Here is a 16,050-nt window from a genome sequence, read left to right as displayed (position 1 = left end):
GCGGCCGTAAGGATCGTGGATTGGGAGGGCGATCGGGGTGCACTGGGAGAGGCAAGGCAGATTTTGAAAGAGCCGGGGAGGGATAATCCAGGAGGATTCGGGCGTGTCGGGCGTAAAGCGACGGAGGTGAAGAAAGAAAACAGGTTGGAAGAGAGGGATGAAATGGGAGGCGAGGTTCTTATAGATGTCAAAAGCGGCGGCGCACCCAGCCTGCCACCATACCCGAACGGGCAGGGCCGCCCAAACCGAAGGTGGATTTCCGGGCAACAACTTTACAATATCCAGTGCTCGGGGCACAAAGTGAGGAATCACGATTCACCGTCACGATGTCGATCTATCACCGATAATATTCACACCCATCGACCGCCATTCCCCTGCGACTCTCCTTGCCTCGCGCTTCGCCATTGTTCAGGACACAGTATTGAAGGATAAATACATCAGACTGCGGAAGGGCGCAAGACAAGATGGCTTCCTCAAGCGATGCGAAGGGCTTCAAGCAGGACATGGTCGTTTCAATACGATATCGAAATGACCTCCCTCCTCCACCGATGCCTCCGAAGCTCCTGGACATCGACACCGGCGGCCTGGCGCAATACCTCACCACGGGCTATGCCTCTGCCCTGGCAAAGCGTGAAGAACCGAATATTGAGGTAGATGCCGAGGGTGGAATGCCTATTGACATGATTGGGGTGCCGGGTTACTTTCTGGGAGACGAAAGTGCGATTATGGCGCCTGAAATTCAGCCTGTCCTCGATCCCGCCGACCACGCCCTCATAATGTCCCTCGATCAAATCAGAAGTCAGGGTGCAAAGAACAACGTTTCCTTCCTGCGCAAGACACAGTACATGACATCCTCACAAATGGCTCGAGCAAATGATCCTTTCGTGCGCTCCACGTCCAAAGCTCGAAAGATGTCCGAAAGCAAAGCTCCTCCTACACCGGTCGCTCGAGATGACAAGGAAAATATCAAGAGACATATCCAGAAAGGCTTTGACATCGCGTACCCGGAGAGCATTCCATTCAATCCTCCGGAAGCGAAAGCCAATCCAGCCTCTGCACAAGAACGGGATGCCTGGAGAAATCCGGCCCATCCTGACAATCCGAGACTCAAACCAGTCGCGTTCTATCCCATTCTCCCGGATCTTGACGCCGTCACAGATATGGCAGGTAACTGGCAGGCCTTGAAATTTGAAAAGCCGCCTTTACCACCTTATCATGGCAAGAGAGATGACCGGATCGACGTGGGCTTACTCATGGCCTCGGAGAACGCAGCGCAAATGCCCACATGGCGGGCAAAGAAGAAGGCCTTTACAGAACATCCTCAGCTTTATGAAGATCCAGGACCGGAACCATACATCTGGTCACTTCAAGTCCCCAAACAACCAGACTCTGCATCTCGAATCAAGAAGATCTTGGACGACTCGAATCCCTACAAAGACGACCCCGCGCTATACGCCCCTCTACTCGAAGAATCCGCTGATGGCTCATCACGTTTGCCTTTCGAACGAGTTCGCATCTACCGATCTGCTACCCAAAATCCAGTCGACCCTCGCCGAACCATGGGTCTCTCACTCGTCAACGCCGACAACCTATCCCCACCATCTCGATTCCGTAAGCAAGGCACCGCGGCATACTACTACCCGATCTTGGAACGTGTACGCATGAAAACCGACCGAGGCAATCTAAGCAAATCGCGCAGTCAATCCGCCGAGGACGAGCTGGAGGCTAACATTCCCGACCAACTGATGGTGCTGTTCAAAGAGCCCAGTCCCCAAGAGAAAGCGTCTCGGCATCAGTTCCGTGGCGACTACGACGCTGCCTTTGCCGCAGAGTATGAACAGTTGGTACGTGAGGGAGTGGCGGCGGAAGAAGCGCTGCACACGGAGGAGATTCCGGATGAACAGGACGAATCACCTGAAGGCGCGCAGGATGTATCTATGCACGAAGTGACAGATACAGAAATTGCCATGAACGGTACCTCTCATAAAGTCCGGGAGGATGATTGGAATACGCCTTCCGTTAATGGTAGGAATGCTGATGGCGAAGACGACGACGATGATATGCGCGACGATTGAGTCGTACTACAGATCTGCTTCTAACCAAAGTTAGATCAGGCGTTATTCTAGGCGTGGAGAGCAAGATACCAAATTCTCGGGTTGGACTGGAGTGCGTTGAGTGTCTTAAATCCCCTCCGGTCGACGGGCTGAGCGGGATATTTGGCGCAATGGATGTGAAATGAATCGAAGAATTTTTTTTTTTTCCTCATCTCTGTTTGAAACCTATAGTATTTCTTTCTGTCTCGACTCAAGCCACCACCCTTACGAACTGACATTGCTCGATGCTTATTTCTGCTCTCCTTTTCCGACGTTTTCTTTCCTCTCTCCTTTCCGGATATTTATTTAATCAGACACATTGAGGCCCCCCAGCTGACCCCCCTGGGTTTCGTCACAAAGACCTGGTATTTCTCGAAGAGCCCCGTTACGCTTTAGAAAAAATGCTCTTCAGCAGATGTCAGGCAATTGACCATGTCCATCGAAGCCTGTAGAGTGGCTCCTCCCCAGACAATAATTCCTTGTTGGAGCGAGTCTCATCGCCGGGAGCCAAAATCATTCTTTTTCATGACTTGCTTCGTCTAATAAGATCTAGCCAGATTCCGTAGGTACCAATCGACCAATCTCCGACCCTGCTTCGCCTCACTAATGTGAATCAAGTCGCCCTCAATGGCATAGTCCAACTCGCTACCATTGACCGGCTCGCCTTCCAAAAGACCACCTTCGGACCAGCGAATCTGTCTGCTCCGTTGCTTGTTGACGAGGAGCCAGCTGCGCAATTTCTCAGGCTCGACTTCCAAGAAGCTCGAGAGCTTCTTTAGGTCCATGGTCGTGTAGAGTTTCAGGTACGACTTGACGGTCGGGTTGAAAAGAGTGTTCTTCACTTCATCCATGAAGATGTCCGTATGGTGCTCGACAGGGTCGATGTTGAGAGATGGGTTGTCGAAGTCCGGTGGCGTCGGCGTTATGAATTTGGGGCATGCGGATTGGAAGAGTTCCCTGTACACGGGGAGAGATTCGGTGCCACCACGTTGGAGGCGGGCGAATTTCTCACCGTATTTCTCGCGCAGAGCCGTGTGGATCGTGTCGTCGAGCCGGGTGGGCGCAAAGGAGACACAGATGGCGATCAGGGCGTACATTTGTTCTGTCTTCTTGGCGATGGCGTCGAATTGTTGGTTGCCCTTTTGGAAGTTCTTAGTCCGTGACACATAGACGAGGATGTGGCTGAACATGCGGACGGCGTCGGCATAGCGGCGTAGCATCATGTACGAGAAGCCGACGTAGTAGTATGTGTTGAGGTGGGCCGCCATGACGCGGGCGAACATGGCCTTCTTGTTCATCTCGATATCGTCGAGGGTTTTGAGGGCCAGACTGAAGTCGCCTAGCAGGCAGTGCACGCGCAGCAGGCCGATAATGGAGAAGTAGCCCAGCATGCGGTAGAGCGGTCTGGAGCCATACTCCCCAGCCACAGCGTTAGGATCTTCATTTCGCTTCTGTGCAGCAAGTTGCTCATTGATCTGAGAGCGTTGGATGAGAGAGTAGAGGACGTTCAGCACCGAATAGCAGCCCCATGTGTTGGGGTTCTCCCGCAGGATTTGTGCCTCTTCTTCATTTGGGGCGGTTCGTGCGACCCGATTTCTGTATCGGCAGAACGACTCGAATTGATAGATGAATTCGTCAATGACATCCCACGCCCAGTAGTATGACGGTTGTTCGATATCGACAGGTCCGTCGGAATTGAGGATGTAATGAAAGAGAGTACAGTAATTGTCGTAACTGGCGAATTTTGTTTCAAGAGAGGCTTGATATTCTAGAGGAGCAGCAGCTGCCTCGAGCTGTGCTCTCAGATCTGCTGGGCCTCCACTCAAGGAGTCTCCTCTTTCTAGGTCCGCACCATCGTCTTCATAATTGACTTGTTCCTGATAGTCGGCAACAAGGGCTTCCTCTTCCACGTCATCGTCATTCGCGTAGGACATTGTGATGAAGTCAGTATGGAGGGAATGACACAACGTATTTGCCGAGTCAAGGAGTTGATTCTTCTGAAGTAGGCTTGGTGGTAAGGAACGTCGTCTTTTGAGTTTTGCTTTTGGTTGTCGTCGGCTAAGTTTCCTGATTTGTCAATTTCAACAAGAGATCACGTGTGCGAGAATGTGGGCTTGGCGTTAACTAACCTCCATTGGCAGCCCCGCCCCTTTAGTGGGAATGTCTCTGGGCAGCGACTCTTGACAGCCACATTCGTACAACAGCGACTCGCCATACACCAAGTTGAGCCTGGTTGTGCGACGATGGAAAGGTTTTGGAGGTTACTAGCCCTCAACTTTGACAGCCTCCATCATTCGACAGGAATCTGACGTCAGAAGACAGGAAAGCCGTTGACCAGACTCTGGAGAGGGACATGAAAGTATAGAGAGTACTCCCAGAGGCGGTCGCCAAGAGGTAACGAGGTCACCAACGAGAGAAGCCGATAAAACGTCCGGTTCGGGAGATGTTAAACAAATATCAATCCAAAAGACGTCCGTTTCAGAGGCGTTCCAGCCTGACGACGTCAAATCCCAAAAATGGATTTCCAAGAAGACTCTCCATTCCAAAGACATCCTATTCCAAGGATGTTTTATCCTAAGACGTTCACTCCGAAGACGATTAGTTCAACAATACCTAACCGGACGGCGTCATTATCTAACGATGGCCCTATTCAACCCTGCCCCGACTGCACGATATCCGAATCCAACGATGTCCAATCCAAAGCCATCCGGCCCTAATTGGAAGACGAATCACCATACCAGTTTGGTCATGTGGATACATGGCTCCTGAAAGTTCCATTTGACCTGGACGATTATTTCCCTGGCCAAGCACCTATGCTCGAACCGGGTCGAACAGAGCTACTACAAGGCACGGCAGTTCTAAGTCTGTAGCCGAGGAGGCTCCTTCCTCCCAATGTCCGCACCCCAAGAGAATCGGGCAAGATTTATCGCCGCCAAAATGTATGAAGACCAGCAACTTGTGTTCGATTAACAGGGATGGTCGGCAAGCGGTTTCCGACTATTGACGCATTCCCCCCTAAACAGGGAAAGGCCTCCACAAACCTAGGTGGAAATATCTCTTCGGTCCGCTTGACACAATTAACAATTGTGCGAAATGCGATCTTGACCCCTAAACAGGCGTTGATGAAAAGGTTGCCAGCCGGGCATATCCATATCTTGCAAGCATCGCAAGCATCGCAAGCATTCCAAGCGTTCCAAGATTCTCAGCGTGAAGCAGGATGGTCTACCGAAGTCCAAAATATCTCTGACCATGAATGTTTTACCCCTCGGTTGTGAGGATTGTCGAAGGCTTGCATAGGGTGACACCATTACTATACCACTCCAAGTGCATATCCTTTCTTTTTCAGACCCAGACACGAATACCACGGCATGTACCGAGCGAGGAAGGAATCCGAAGGAATGGTCGAATCGACGAGGCTCGGCCGCGGTTACTCAGCTTTTGGGCAGCAGCCTTGTCTCGGCATCTGAGACTGCGATTCACGTGCGCACACCGGCGCTGATTGGCTCTTCTGGTGAACTTTTGGGGTGGAGATGTCCGTCAACCCTTTTGAACAGACACAGCACCGTGGCAAAGAAGAGTACAGATCATCTCGAGCTCGCTTCTAGTGACATGCGAGGATGGCAACGTCCTACGAGACCTTTCAACAAACCTTCAAGGTCGCCTTAATCCAGCTCCACCCCAAGGTACAAATCTCTTGGCCTCAAATCTCTCCCACTTTCCCCTCGCGTTGCCCTCCATGTGCTAGCCATCACTGCTGACATCCATGATCAGCCTCTCGACCCCGAACACAACTTTGCCACTGCATCTTCGCACATCCGCGACGCCGCAACTCAGGGCGCCTCGCTGGCTGTGCTGCCCGAGTATCACTTGACGAGCTGGGTACCGGAAGATCACCAGTTCGCCACGATCGCGCAGACCGCGTACGGATACGTCTCCAAATACCAAGACCTGGCGAAGGAGCTGAAAATCAATATCGTTCCAGGTACCATCGTCACGGTCGACCCAAACTTTCCGCCTCCGGGTGCAACTAACCGGACGACGTCTTCAACGACAAAGGCACCTGCTCTGCTCAACATTGCGCCATTCATCTCGTACACGGGCGAGCTGCTGGGAAGTTACACGAAAGCGAACCTCTGGCTGCCTGAACGTTCAGTTCTCACCTCCGGACCTGATTCAGCCCGCGCAAATGGTCGCGGCCCTCACCCCCCTGTCGAAAGGGAAGGTCCACCCCCATTTAATCCGCACTCAGTGATTGAAACTCCCCTTGGTCCCGTTGGCATCGTCATCTGCTGGGATCTGGCTTTCCCCGAAGCATTCCGCGCCCTTGTCCGACAGGGTGCGCGCTTGATCATCATCCCGACATTTTGGACGAGGGACGACTTGACTCCAGAAGCACGCCGATACGGCCCAGATGTCGATATTATGTTTTTGAAGTCGGCTGTCATCACACGGTCTTTTGAGAATACTTGTGCCATTATCTTCTGCAACGCGGGCGGACCGTTCGAGGAAGGGTATGCTGGTTTGAGTCAAGTGGTTCTGCCGTTGGTCGGTAAAGTCGACGGAAGTTTCGATGGTAATGAACCCGGTATGAAGATTGTGGAAGTCGATATGAGGACCGTGGATGTGGCTGAAGAGAACTACAAGATCAGAGAGGATATGGCAAGGAAGGATTGGCACTATGGGTACAGTCATGAGAAATAAAGGAATTCCATGAACATACAATTAATCCTGCCGGACACCGACCAAGTCCAGATATTTTCATGAACTTCAAGACTCATACACGCATAGATTCATACACTAATAGATGACTGACAGTACATCCCTAACCATCATTTCTCCATATTCCGGCGAAGCTAACATATACTCACAATGGCACTGATACAAATCCCAAAATAATAGGTCCCTCAATCATGGACGTTCTTTTTCTGCCTTGAACTTCCCAGAAGTCTTGCGACGAGGATAAGCCTGATTTTTTGGTCTGCCAAAAAGAAGTTCTCGATGAAGTCGCCGGCGAACAACGGCGAGAATAGTAATCCTCCAACTCAGATATCTCTTCTGAGTCATCGAGGAGCGGTTGGGGGTGGTTTCGGAACGAGAGATTGTTGCTGCTGAGGCTGCGAGAGGCTCTGAATGATGGCTTTCCGTGATCCGTAGCAGAGGCAGACCACACTCGTTTGGGTAGAACTCGATTTTCCTATTCTCGTCCTTGGCCCGTGATCGCAAGCAACTTCTGGTGGTAAGGGCGAGACGAATGTGGTTCAAGACAATGAAGACATGGCCATTCTCGAAGCATGTATCGACAATCTCGAGCAGATGGATATGCTCAGGGCCAGCCCGAATTCTCTCTGCTGTCAAGTCTGAATCGACGAGGTGAATAACCAGACTGGCCACAAGTGGTATTGTGAGGAGTAGTCCGACTTGCCCGATTGTCCCGTAGGAATGTCTGGCGTTGGTCCCAGGATCCACTTGTCTATGTCACGTTAACAGGCGATTCGATGCATAGAGGGGTTCCTGTGTATATCTCTTCATGTAGCCCAGGTAGATTCCTGGGATCGAGAGTTTACCTTCTTTCCCTCTGACATAGATGTCGCTTCTTTTGGCGTAGAAGAGAAACTCCCCAGCTGCCTTAAGGTCGACCAAAACAACATGTGCGATCCCAACCCTGCGTCGTAGATGCATCGGCAGTAATGCCCCACCACGGAGAACCTTTGTATTCCGGAGTATGGGCCGTGGAAACTGAGTGTGAAAAGTAATCTTACGGTGTCCGGCATCTTGACCCTTTTCGAGGATGCTGGTTGAACGCGACTGGGGGATGAATGCGAGTGCCATTGACTTAGGAATCTACCTGGACGCCATCTCGTTTACGGTCGTCTCACTCTGGGTCGAGCCGATGGTACAAGAAGGACATTGTGTAGGAGGAATTGATGGGACATTGCTGTTGATCAGGATGTCCCACTTCTCTGCATCAGCACCACCTACAAGAAGAGCCCGGCGGAGGGCGATGTATTCATGTCTTGATTGGGTCTCTGCTTTGTCACTACCGCTACCCAGAGTGTTAAATGCAGTATTGACAAGAGGTTTGGAAGCGCACCAGGAATTCGTACTCGAATACTGAGATGATCACCCAGTCTCCATTTTTCGGCTGTCAGGAGCAGAAGTATGGTTAGTCCCGACAACTAATGCTGCAAAGCAAAGCGAAAGGAGGAAGCACTCGTTCGAGGCAGTAGAGGTCAGAGTCAGCTGTCTAGTCCTAGGCGCTGGAAAGCCCATCTTTCTAGCATCACACTCACGAGGTGGTCAGTGCGGGTTCCGAGTGTCAAGTGCATGTTGTGCCGAACTGAGTTGGCAGGTCGCCATGTTTAATTGACAGTCAAGAGGGCGAAAGCCGCAAGTTGAGGGAGAAGAGATATCCGAAGATGCAATTCAAGCAGCAGCGGGAATATGCAGGGCCTGGCCTCAAGTCTTCTCGTCCTCCTGCCAGAATAAGACAAATTCCTGCATCAGTATGTATCTCTCCCTTGAGACCGTGTTTCTTTAGCCTAACAGGCTCCTCATGATCGACGATGGACAAACACCTGATTCTCAAGCAAATAATCCCTTTCCAAGAGTGTTTGCCGATCATGCTGACGAATTTCCGAGAAATGCTATAACTCTGGTCGACTGGGCATGCGCGAGATGCTCCCCAGACCAAACCAACAACAACGGGATCAACTTGTCCAATGGATAGAGATGGTGGATGACAGGGTGTTCTTTTCAGCATCAAGACCTGATTTTGTGACGGTGAGTCTTACAGACGTCTGCCAACCTTCGCCGAGAACTCACGCTGACCTACCTCATTTCTCCGTACCACCAGTACCCGGAGAGAAAGACCACCAGAAGTTGGGCAACATCGGCGTGTAGAAAGGTTGAGAGTTTGAGAAGACCAAGTAATCCACTGTCGTACAAACATGCTGCCCAGCCCAAATGTTCTCTCCGACTCAACTGGGATTTGATCGAAGATCATGTCCATATTCTTTCACGGCCTCATTCACCATATCAATGCTTCCTTTGATCAGCCGTGCTCTTTCTTCGGGATGAAGGTCGAGAAATTCTTGAAATTCCTGAAACCAGGTATCGTCTTTTGCGGGGCCTTTGCCATCATAGCCCACACACATTTCTGCAATGAGAGAGAGTGCCAACCGAATGGCCATGTCACCCACATAGCGTGTGGGGAGCTCGGTTTGGTTGATGGGCCTGAATATCGACTCGGGATTTTCCTTGCCAATTGCTAGGGAAAGGCATTCCATTCGATCTTCGAATCTCCACCATTTGGGCAAGATTTTCGAGCCTTCCATCAAATCGAGGAACCGTTGGAAATCGTTGATCGCTATTGACAGACTCATGATTAGTACAGATGTGACGACACCAGCGGCGATTTGCAAATCCAGGGACCCAAGATATGAATGCTTACCATCACCTTGCGCCCAAACCAGTCCATCAATGGGCTTTCCAGGGTAATATATGCCGTGATCCTCCTCCCGCGACCAATGGTCTGTTTCAACCCTCAGACGATAAGCATCAATAATAACCCGCAACGCATCTTCCCGATCATAAGAGGAGAGATAAGCGTTTTGGGCTCCTTTGCCTTGGACCATATTGCAGAACGGCTTGTGCTTGGACCAATGAGCTTTTTGGCATCTGTAACGGCGTCAGAAGGAGTTGCGAAAGCTCCCAATGGGGCCGGACATGCTCTTTGGAGCAGTAATCAATCAGCATGCAGCCGTTGCATCGTTTCAGGGGTTTCTGGAAACCTAGAGCCAGGCAATTTGCACAGACCGATAGCTTCTTGCTATGCATATATTCGTGTTCAATCTGCCCCACGTACGTCACGCCGCACATGGGAAAAGTCTTGTTGGTCGCCATTCTGATAGAGATGCACTGCTTCCTAAAAGTGTTGTGATCTCGTTAAATAGCAGAAGAGCACGAAGCAGCTGTCTCTGCGAAGTATCAGGAGAGAATGTGAAAGCTTGAAGGCGGTCGAGGAAGCGGGTTCCGGTTTCCACTCGAATATCCGCCTGTGCTTGGCAGCTCAGCCTTGTTCAGCCTTGTTCAGCCTCGTCTCCGACTCTGGCAACCACTACCCACCTTGAAGTTTTCAACAGTACGGACATAAGACCAGAAAGCTCAGCCAGTTATTTTATGATAGGAACGTTACTGCCTCGCTATATCTACGGAAGATTGAAGAGCTCTCGGCTTAGGATATGATCTGTTCATTCTGAGGCAACAGAATGGAGATCTCTATGCCGTCCATGCAAAAAGGCTTATCGAACTGACATCGCCCTTTTTCAGTCATTCGACCCAGTATTCCAGCGGGATAGTGTGGAGAGTTCAGTCCAGCAGTATTTGAAACCCTCATAGCGATCGTGCCAAAATTCTTCGCGTCTGGGAACCTTTCAGGCCTGGCTTCCAACATCAGCTTGAATAATAATGAAGGCTAGGGGCTTTTCTGACAGTATCCATTAGTGCCTCAATACGTCCTAGTGGACCATTCACTCAGAATGCTTGGCCGGTTTGGATGTGTGATAATAGCTGCACAGGTACTGCGGCCATGGGGTACGCCGCAAAGAACTTTGGCGTATCGTTCGGCTGGTGGATCCATGAAGCCGCATTTGCATGAAGATAGGCTAGGACTCGGTGCCCGGCAATTTCAATCCCAAAGGTCTGGTTGATAATCCTGCGTCAATCGCTCATCCTCACCATAACGGGCTTGCCACGAGCCAAATCCGCCATCCAAGACACATACTTCGTGTGTTGGCATCTTTCCTCCGTTTTCTTGTCGTGATCCCTCATCCTTGGCATCAGCCCGTTGTTTTGCTCGGGCATACATCAATGCCGCTCTGGGGCCTCTCTGCTGACTCAACATGCAGTAAAAAATAACCTTCTCCTTCTCTTTCAGCGTCCTCAGGAGTTCCGGTATTCTGACGTCCAACTGATTCGTCGGAATCCACATGCTACCTTTTATGTTGCCGCCAATGTGGTCCGAATCGCGGACATCGACGATAGCAATCTTGTGTTGCTCAGAAGGATCGAGGAGAAGAGGTGCCAGCGCCGTTGGGGGGATATAAGTAAGCGAGGAAAGGGTTATGGGAGATGAATGGGACGCCATTCTGCGACTTTGATGTGTCAGTTTCCTGAAATAGGACGAGAGATAAATCGATTGGCGAGGTCCACGAGTCCAGATTGAAAGTAGAAGATGAGACAACGGGTTTCGAGGCGTCATGCGAGCTTGCCGGCAACGGTGGGAAATAAAGGGCTGAGAATAAATAAAGGCATGAAGATTATCTCGCTACAATAGTGGGACTCCGCCGCAGATTGAAGCACTTAATTGGCCAACGGCCCAGCCGAGCTTTGCACTCAACACGAAACCAGCAGGACAGAATTCTAGAGCTCACAATTCAATCGTATTGCCATATCAACACATCCTTATTGTGCAGCCTCTTTGTGAGAGGCGTTGATTTCCCACATACCTCGCGGCAAGCAATATGAAAACAGCTGCATCTCTGCAGCGCCGCGCCCGTTGTCTATGCTCTCAATCAACAAGCGAAATTCTCACCCCTTCATTCTACCCGGTATCGATATCTCTTCAAGCTGCTCGACCTACACCACGATGTGCAAGCAAAACATCCCAGAGACATTTCTCTTCCTCTTGGACTAAACACGATTCTCCCTCTTCAGAATCCAAGAGCCATTCGCCAACCAAATCCGTGGGTGAACTTCTCAGAGACTTAAGACGAAAGGATTTCCCAAGAAGCGGGGAAAGTGTCAACGATCGCATGAACGCATTGATGGGGACAAGAAGTCAAGAGAGGCCGAACCCACAAGGCGATTTCTCCAATCTGATGGGACCAGATCAAAACAAAATGTTGGACGATTTGGTGCAGGAAGTATATGACGTGCCCTCTATCTCATTGCGCCTAAAGCCCACTTTAGGACGTACTGTCGACGGGGTGGCTGGCGACCCTGGCAGAGCCTTTCGCCTTTTGGAGCGCAAATGTTTCGATAACAAAGTGAAGGCTGATGAGAGAGCTCAGACGAAACATGTCAGAAGAGGACAGATGAGGAAGATCACAAGGATGAATAGATGGAGGAAGCTGTTCAAAGAAGGATTTGTTGCCGAATGTGCTCGGATTCGCAGGATGAGGAAACAAGGCTGGTAAGAGCCATCATTACACCAAATGGCCTCTGTCGGGGAATGCCAGGGAGCAAAACACAGTAGGCGATTAATCGCGTTGATTATGTAGCAGTTGCTCGATATGGTCGATCTAGGATAGGGCCCCCCTGCCTTGATTTGGTCCTTGTGGTCACCGGCTCTTTTCTTCGACACTTTCCCGGAAACTTCATGTTACCATTTATGTGGCAAGCATTTCTGTTCCGACAAGGATTCGTTCGAGAAGCATTTTTAAGCGGCCACCCAGGCGACTTTCCTGAGATGGAACGGACCCACATTAACAATAAGAGGAGTCCTGATCATTCATAGTCAAAGACCAAAGTCGGCCACAGCGCAGGAAAGCAAGAAAGGAGAGGTGTTAAGGATTCCATTTCTGATTTTCTCGGGCAGCTCTATGTATGCATTACAGCCCCCTTAACCACCTTGTTACTTTGCTGACCCCCCCCAAAAAAGCCCCCCGTTCAAGAGCTCGAAACTGAAAACACTGAATGATCAGAGACCCTTTTTGGTTCTGTCTGATGACACTATTCGCGAGGGATTCAACCATTGGAATGATGGTGCCTCCTTGCCCTGTTTGCAATATTTTGAACATTGGAACTTCCCCTGTGTCTCCATTCTCCATATCCAGCTTCGATCCGACACTGGCCTAGCTCTCCTCGCATGAGATATTGAACGCTCGTTGACGTGGAATTTTTTTTTTTAAAAAAAAAGCACCATGTCGCCGGCAGCACCCACTACCTTTCATTTTCTACCTCTACGACCAATGACAACCAAACCTGCGCCGATCTTACGTGATTTTCATTCTCATTCAGTATGGCTTTCTTACCAACTTAGCAGCCTGAAGCAAGTTGCATGGACCATGGACCTCGCCCTTAAGACGAAGTCTCTTGAGCTGATTCTGCATGGCATCGAGCTTGCGCTTGATATCGTCATCTTCAGGGCTCTTCGCTAACGCGGTGCTGAGAACATGCAACTGCGCAGTCCCCGAAGTCACGGCCGCAGACTGTCGATCGTACCAGAGCAAGAACTCGATCACCTCCGCGTCGAGAACGGATGTTTTCCCAGTTACTGTCTCATTGCAGTCTGGCTTGACGCAGAAAGCGCGGAAGCCTCTCACGAGATCACCCTTCTCGGCAGCGGAGGACTCGACTGTCGCGCTTGACTTGGCTGCACTTGCTGCACTGAATGTGTGGGGCGATGATCTTGCCTTGTTGGTGGAGATTCTCGAGTTTCTACATGAAGGAGGTAAAGGCGAGAGAAATCGCCGTTAACATGGTCAAGTGTGTCAGTAAATGTTCGGTCAACTTTAAGTTGTGAAGGCGAAAAACATGGGGCGTTGTGGCTTACCTGGATCTTTATCAAGTTTTGGCTTCTTGACTATCTTTCCATTGCCATTTGCATTGCCGTTTGGTGGAGGAGTGCTGGTGCTGTTCAAGCTCAGATCGGACTCGACTGATGTACGTGCTCGCTTTCTAGCCTGGAGGGTCTGGCCCTGTCTGGTGAGTGCCTGTGGCGATCCCTTGCTGGTGTGCAGGTAATCGAGAATTCCGGGGAAGCTCTTCTCAAGCGTCTTCATTCCAGACTGATATCCTCCTGTTTCTGCACTTGTTCCTGAGCCTGAACCAGTATTCTTGCTTGCGGATGTGTTTGGAGTGGAAATTTCGATGGATCTCTTGATATTGACATTGGATTGATTCGCAGCTGAAATTGGAGTGGAGGTCTCGAGAAGTTCGCCGATATTGGCACGGGATAATGATGCGCTCATCTTGGCCGCTGCGGTATTCGGAATTGGCATGACTCGCAAGAGAGTGGAAGCAATGAGAGAAGGACTGGATTCAGACTTGACGTCGGTAGGCTGGAGTGAAATAGTGGATGGCGCTTGGGTTGCAGGAAGGGTTGGAGCTGAGGAGAGGTGTCATTTTGGTTCAAGTCATCGACAACCTGCCTAACTTTGCTATTGTCGTACTCCAAGACCTGACTAGCAAGTGAACGGAAGATGTCAACGGGCTCTCCGAACAACTCTGTCAACAATGCAAGAGACAACTGAGAAGCATTTTCCGGTGAGGCTTGACCCTTCTCCATTTGCCGGTAGAGATCTCCGATGATGTTGGTATCTTCAAGGATGCTGCGCTGGAATGCGAGTTGTCGCTCAATGCGCTCTTCGCTGAAAAGTGCCTGGTCGAGTCGCTTCATTGTGAGTCGGACCCTGCTCGCGTTCGCGCTGGACTTCCTCCTAATGACGCCCTTTTGGCCTTGAGGATCTGTGCCTGGTCGTTGAGATCATTCAATTTGTTCGGAGTTCGTCGGCTGTGGGCGTCGGTCGTGGTATCAAACGAAGGACGCGAGTTTCGCGCGAGAATGGCCTCGTATTGCAATGCGACGAAGGCATTGTTCCTGCAAGGGTTTTGCTAAGAGGAAGTTAGCAAAATTGCGGATCACGGCCTAATGGCACGTGAATGAAGCAGTCAAGAGGAATAGTGAAGGAATTGAAGAGGCCCTCCGCGGCCCTTTGCTTCATCTCATCCCAATCTACATTTTGGTTTGGATACCCAAGCTTGTCGAACTCCTTCTTCAACTCCGGCACCTCCTTCCAAATATGCTCTCCATCCGGATCATTGCGCTCCACCTGGCCGATGGGGTTGAAGACGGTGTAACTCGGCTCCCGGCCCTGCGTGGCATTGCCGAGGTCCCAACCATTGAAGGTCGCAGCGAAATACCGCTCGCCGCTTCCATAGTCGATGAGCAAGTTGCAGCAGAGGTAGCTGAACATGTTCATGCGGAGGTGATTGTGCATGTAACCTTCAGCCTTGAGTTGGCACTGGACGGTGGGGGCACGGTGTGTCGAGGAGACTCGGATTGAATCTCACTTCTGCAAGCCATGCCTTGTGGTATGGCGTGAAGACTTTCATTGGTTTCGAGGAGAGCTAGTGGGATGCTCAATTCTATTAGCTCCGATTGTATCAGTCGGAGATTCTCGAAAATGAAATCCGTTCAGGCTCGCGAGGTGCCGTGCCATCTGAACTCGGCGGGGCAGTTCAAATATGCGCATATCAAGAGCGCTTTAGATTCTTTGGCCATATTTGATGCGGCGTTCAATGCACCGGTTTATCATGGATGCGGAGGTCTTTGCTTCGAAACCAGTCTAGAACCCTTTTGATTTCTCTGAGGTCTCCCTGAGCTGTAAGGAAAGAGATCAAATCATTGTATGGCGTGTCTGCATCGACTTCCTTTGCACATCTGGTGCTGGGGTTGTTGAGTGTCTAGGTAGATTGGTTTATTTCTTTTTTGACACTGTGATTCGAGTTCTTGATTTAGTGCTTTTGGCACGAAGAGAGGAGAAAGGGGGGAGGATGGGTCGGAAAGTTGGAAGGGGTACAAAGCAGAATTGTCAGGAAGAGGTCCACAGACCCTTGGGGATCGCCCAAAAAGACTAAGAATCCTGTCATTTCATGACAGAAACTTGGACCTCTTAGCTGATATACTTGTCAGAACCCGGCTCGTGATAAGAATGGTGTTTGGAGCGTCGAGTGAGGACTGGTAGCAAATTTCCTTGAACAATAGAGGCACTCAAACTTATCATTCTGTTTTGAGGAAATTTGGAGAATATTGAATCTCGAAGAAGATGGAGACGAATATCAGATCTGGTATCCGAAAGCTCATCCTGTCGGTAGTTTCCCCGGGGAAATGATCCGAAGTCGAGACGCAAGGACGCGAAGAACAGGAAGGCCTCCTTCTCCAGCCAAGGTTCAG

At 50.5% G+C, this 16,050-nt stretch overlaps 7 protein-coding genes across 7 annotated transcripts; 2 read left to right on the top strand and 5 right to left on the bottom strand.

Annotated features, from left to right (window-relative positions):
- Nucleotides 1-464: 464 nt before the first annotated feature.
- Nucleotides 465-2,075, top strand: Z518_08328 (uncharacterized protein; the record flags this gene model as incomplete). Its single annotated transcript, XM_013414069.1, has 1 exon — nt 465-2,075. The coding sequence occupies one exon, from the start codon at nt 465-467 to the stop codon at nt 2,073-2,075; it is 1,611 nt and encodes a 536-aa protein (XP_013269523.1).
- A 557-nt stretch (nt 2,076-2,632) lies between these two features.
- On the bottom strand, nt 2,633-4,027 carry Z518_08327 (eukaryotic translation initiation factor 3 subunit L; the record flags this gene model as incomplete). Its single annotated transcript, XM_013414068.1, has 1 exon — nt 2,633-4,027. The coding sequence occupies one exon, from the start codon at nt 4,025-4,027 to the stop codon at nt 2,633-2,635; it is 1,395 nt and encodes a 464-aa protein (XP_013269522.1).
- A 1,683-nt stretch (nt 4,028-5,710) lies between these two features.
- Z518_08326 (uncharacterized protein) lies at nt 5,711-6,794 on the top strand (the record flags this gene model as incomplete). The annotated part of the gene is made up of 2 exons (XM_013414067.1): nt 5,711-5,776; nt 5,865-6,794. 2 exons carry the CDS (start codon nt 5,711-5,713, stop codon nt 6,792-6,794), a joined length of 996 nt encoding a protein of 331 aa, XP_013269521.1.
- A 2,276-nt stretch (nt 6,795-9,070) lies between these two features.
- On the bottom strand, nt 9,071-9,727 carry Z518_08325 (uncharacterized protein; the record flags this gene model as incomplete). Its single annotated transcript, XM_013414066.1, has 1 exon — nt 9,071-9,727. One exon carries the CDS (start codon nt 9,725-9,727, stop codon nt 9,071-9,073), a length of 657 nt encoding a protein of 218 aa, XP_013269520.1.
- A 1,052-nt stretch (nt 9,728-10,779) lies between these two features.
- Z518_08324 (uncharacterized protein) lies at nt 10,780-11,238 on the bottom strand (the record flags this gene model as incomplete). Its single annotated transcript, XM_013414065.1, has 1 exon — nt 10,780-11,238. One exon carries the CDS (start codon nt 11,236-11,238, stop codon nt 10,780-10,782), a length of 459 nt encoding a protein of 152 aa, XP_013269519.1.
- Nucleotides 11,239-13,108: 1,870 nt separating this feature from the next.
- Z518_08323 (uncharacterized protein) lies at nt 13,109-14,065 on the bottom strand (the record flags this gene model as incomplete). The annotated part of the gene is made up of 2 exons (XM_013414064.1): nt 13,109-13,476; nt 13,648-14,065. The coding sequence occupies 2 exons, from the start codon at nt 14,063-14,065 to the stop codon at nt 13,109-13,111; spliced, it is 786 nt and encodes a 261-aa protein (XP_013269518.1).
- Nucleotides 14,066-14,719: 654 nt separating this feature from the next.
- Z518_08322 (uncharacterized protein) lies at nt 14,720-15,070 on the bottom strand (the record flags this gene model as incomplete). Its single annotated transcript, XM_013414063.1, has 1 exon — nt 14,720-15,070. One exon carries the CDS (start codon nt 15,068-15,070, stop codon nt 14,720-14,722), a length of 351 nt encoding a protein of 116 aa, XP_013269517.1.
- Between the last annotated feature and the right edge of the window lie 980 nt (nt 15,071-16,050).

This window comes from Rhinocladiella mackenziei (genome assembly GCF_000835555.1).
Source record: "Rhinocladiella mackenziei CBS 650.93 unplaced genomic scaffold supercont1.6, whole genome shotgun sequence".
Taxonomy (NCBI): domain Eukaryota; kingdom Fungi; phylum Ascomycota; class Eurotiomycetes; order Chaetothyriales; family Herpotrichiellaceae; genus Rhinocladiella; species Rhinocladiella mackenziei.
Note: the sequence above shows the minus strand (reverse complement) of the source record. Positions and strands in the feature narration are given on the sequence as shown.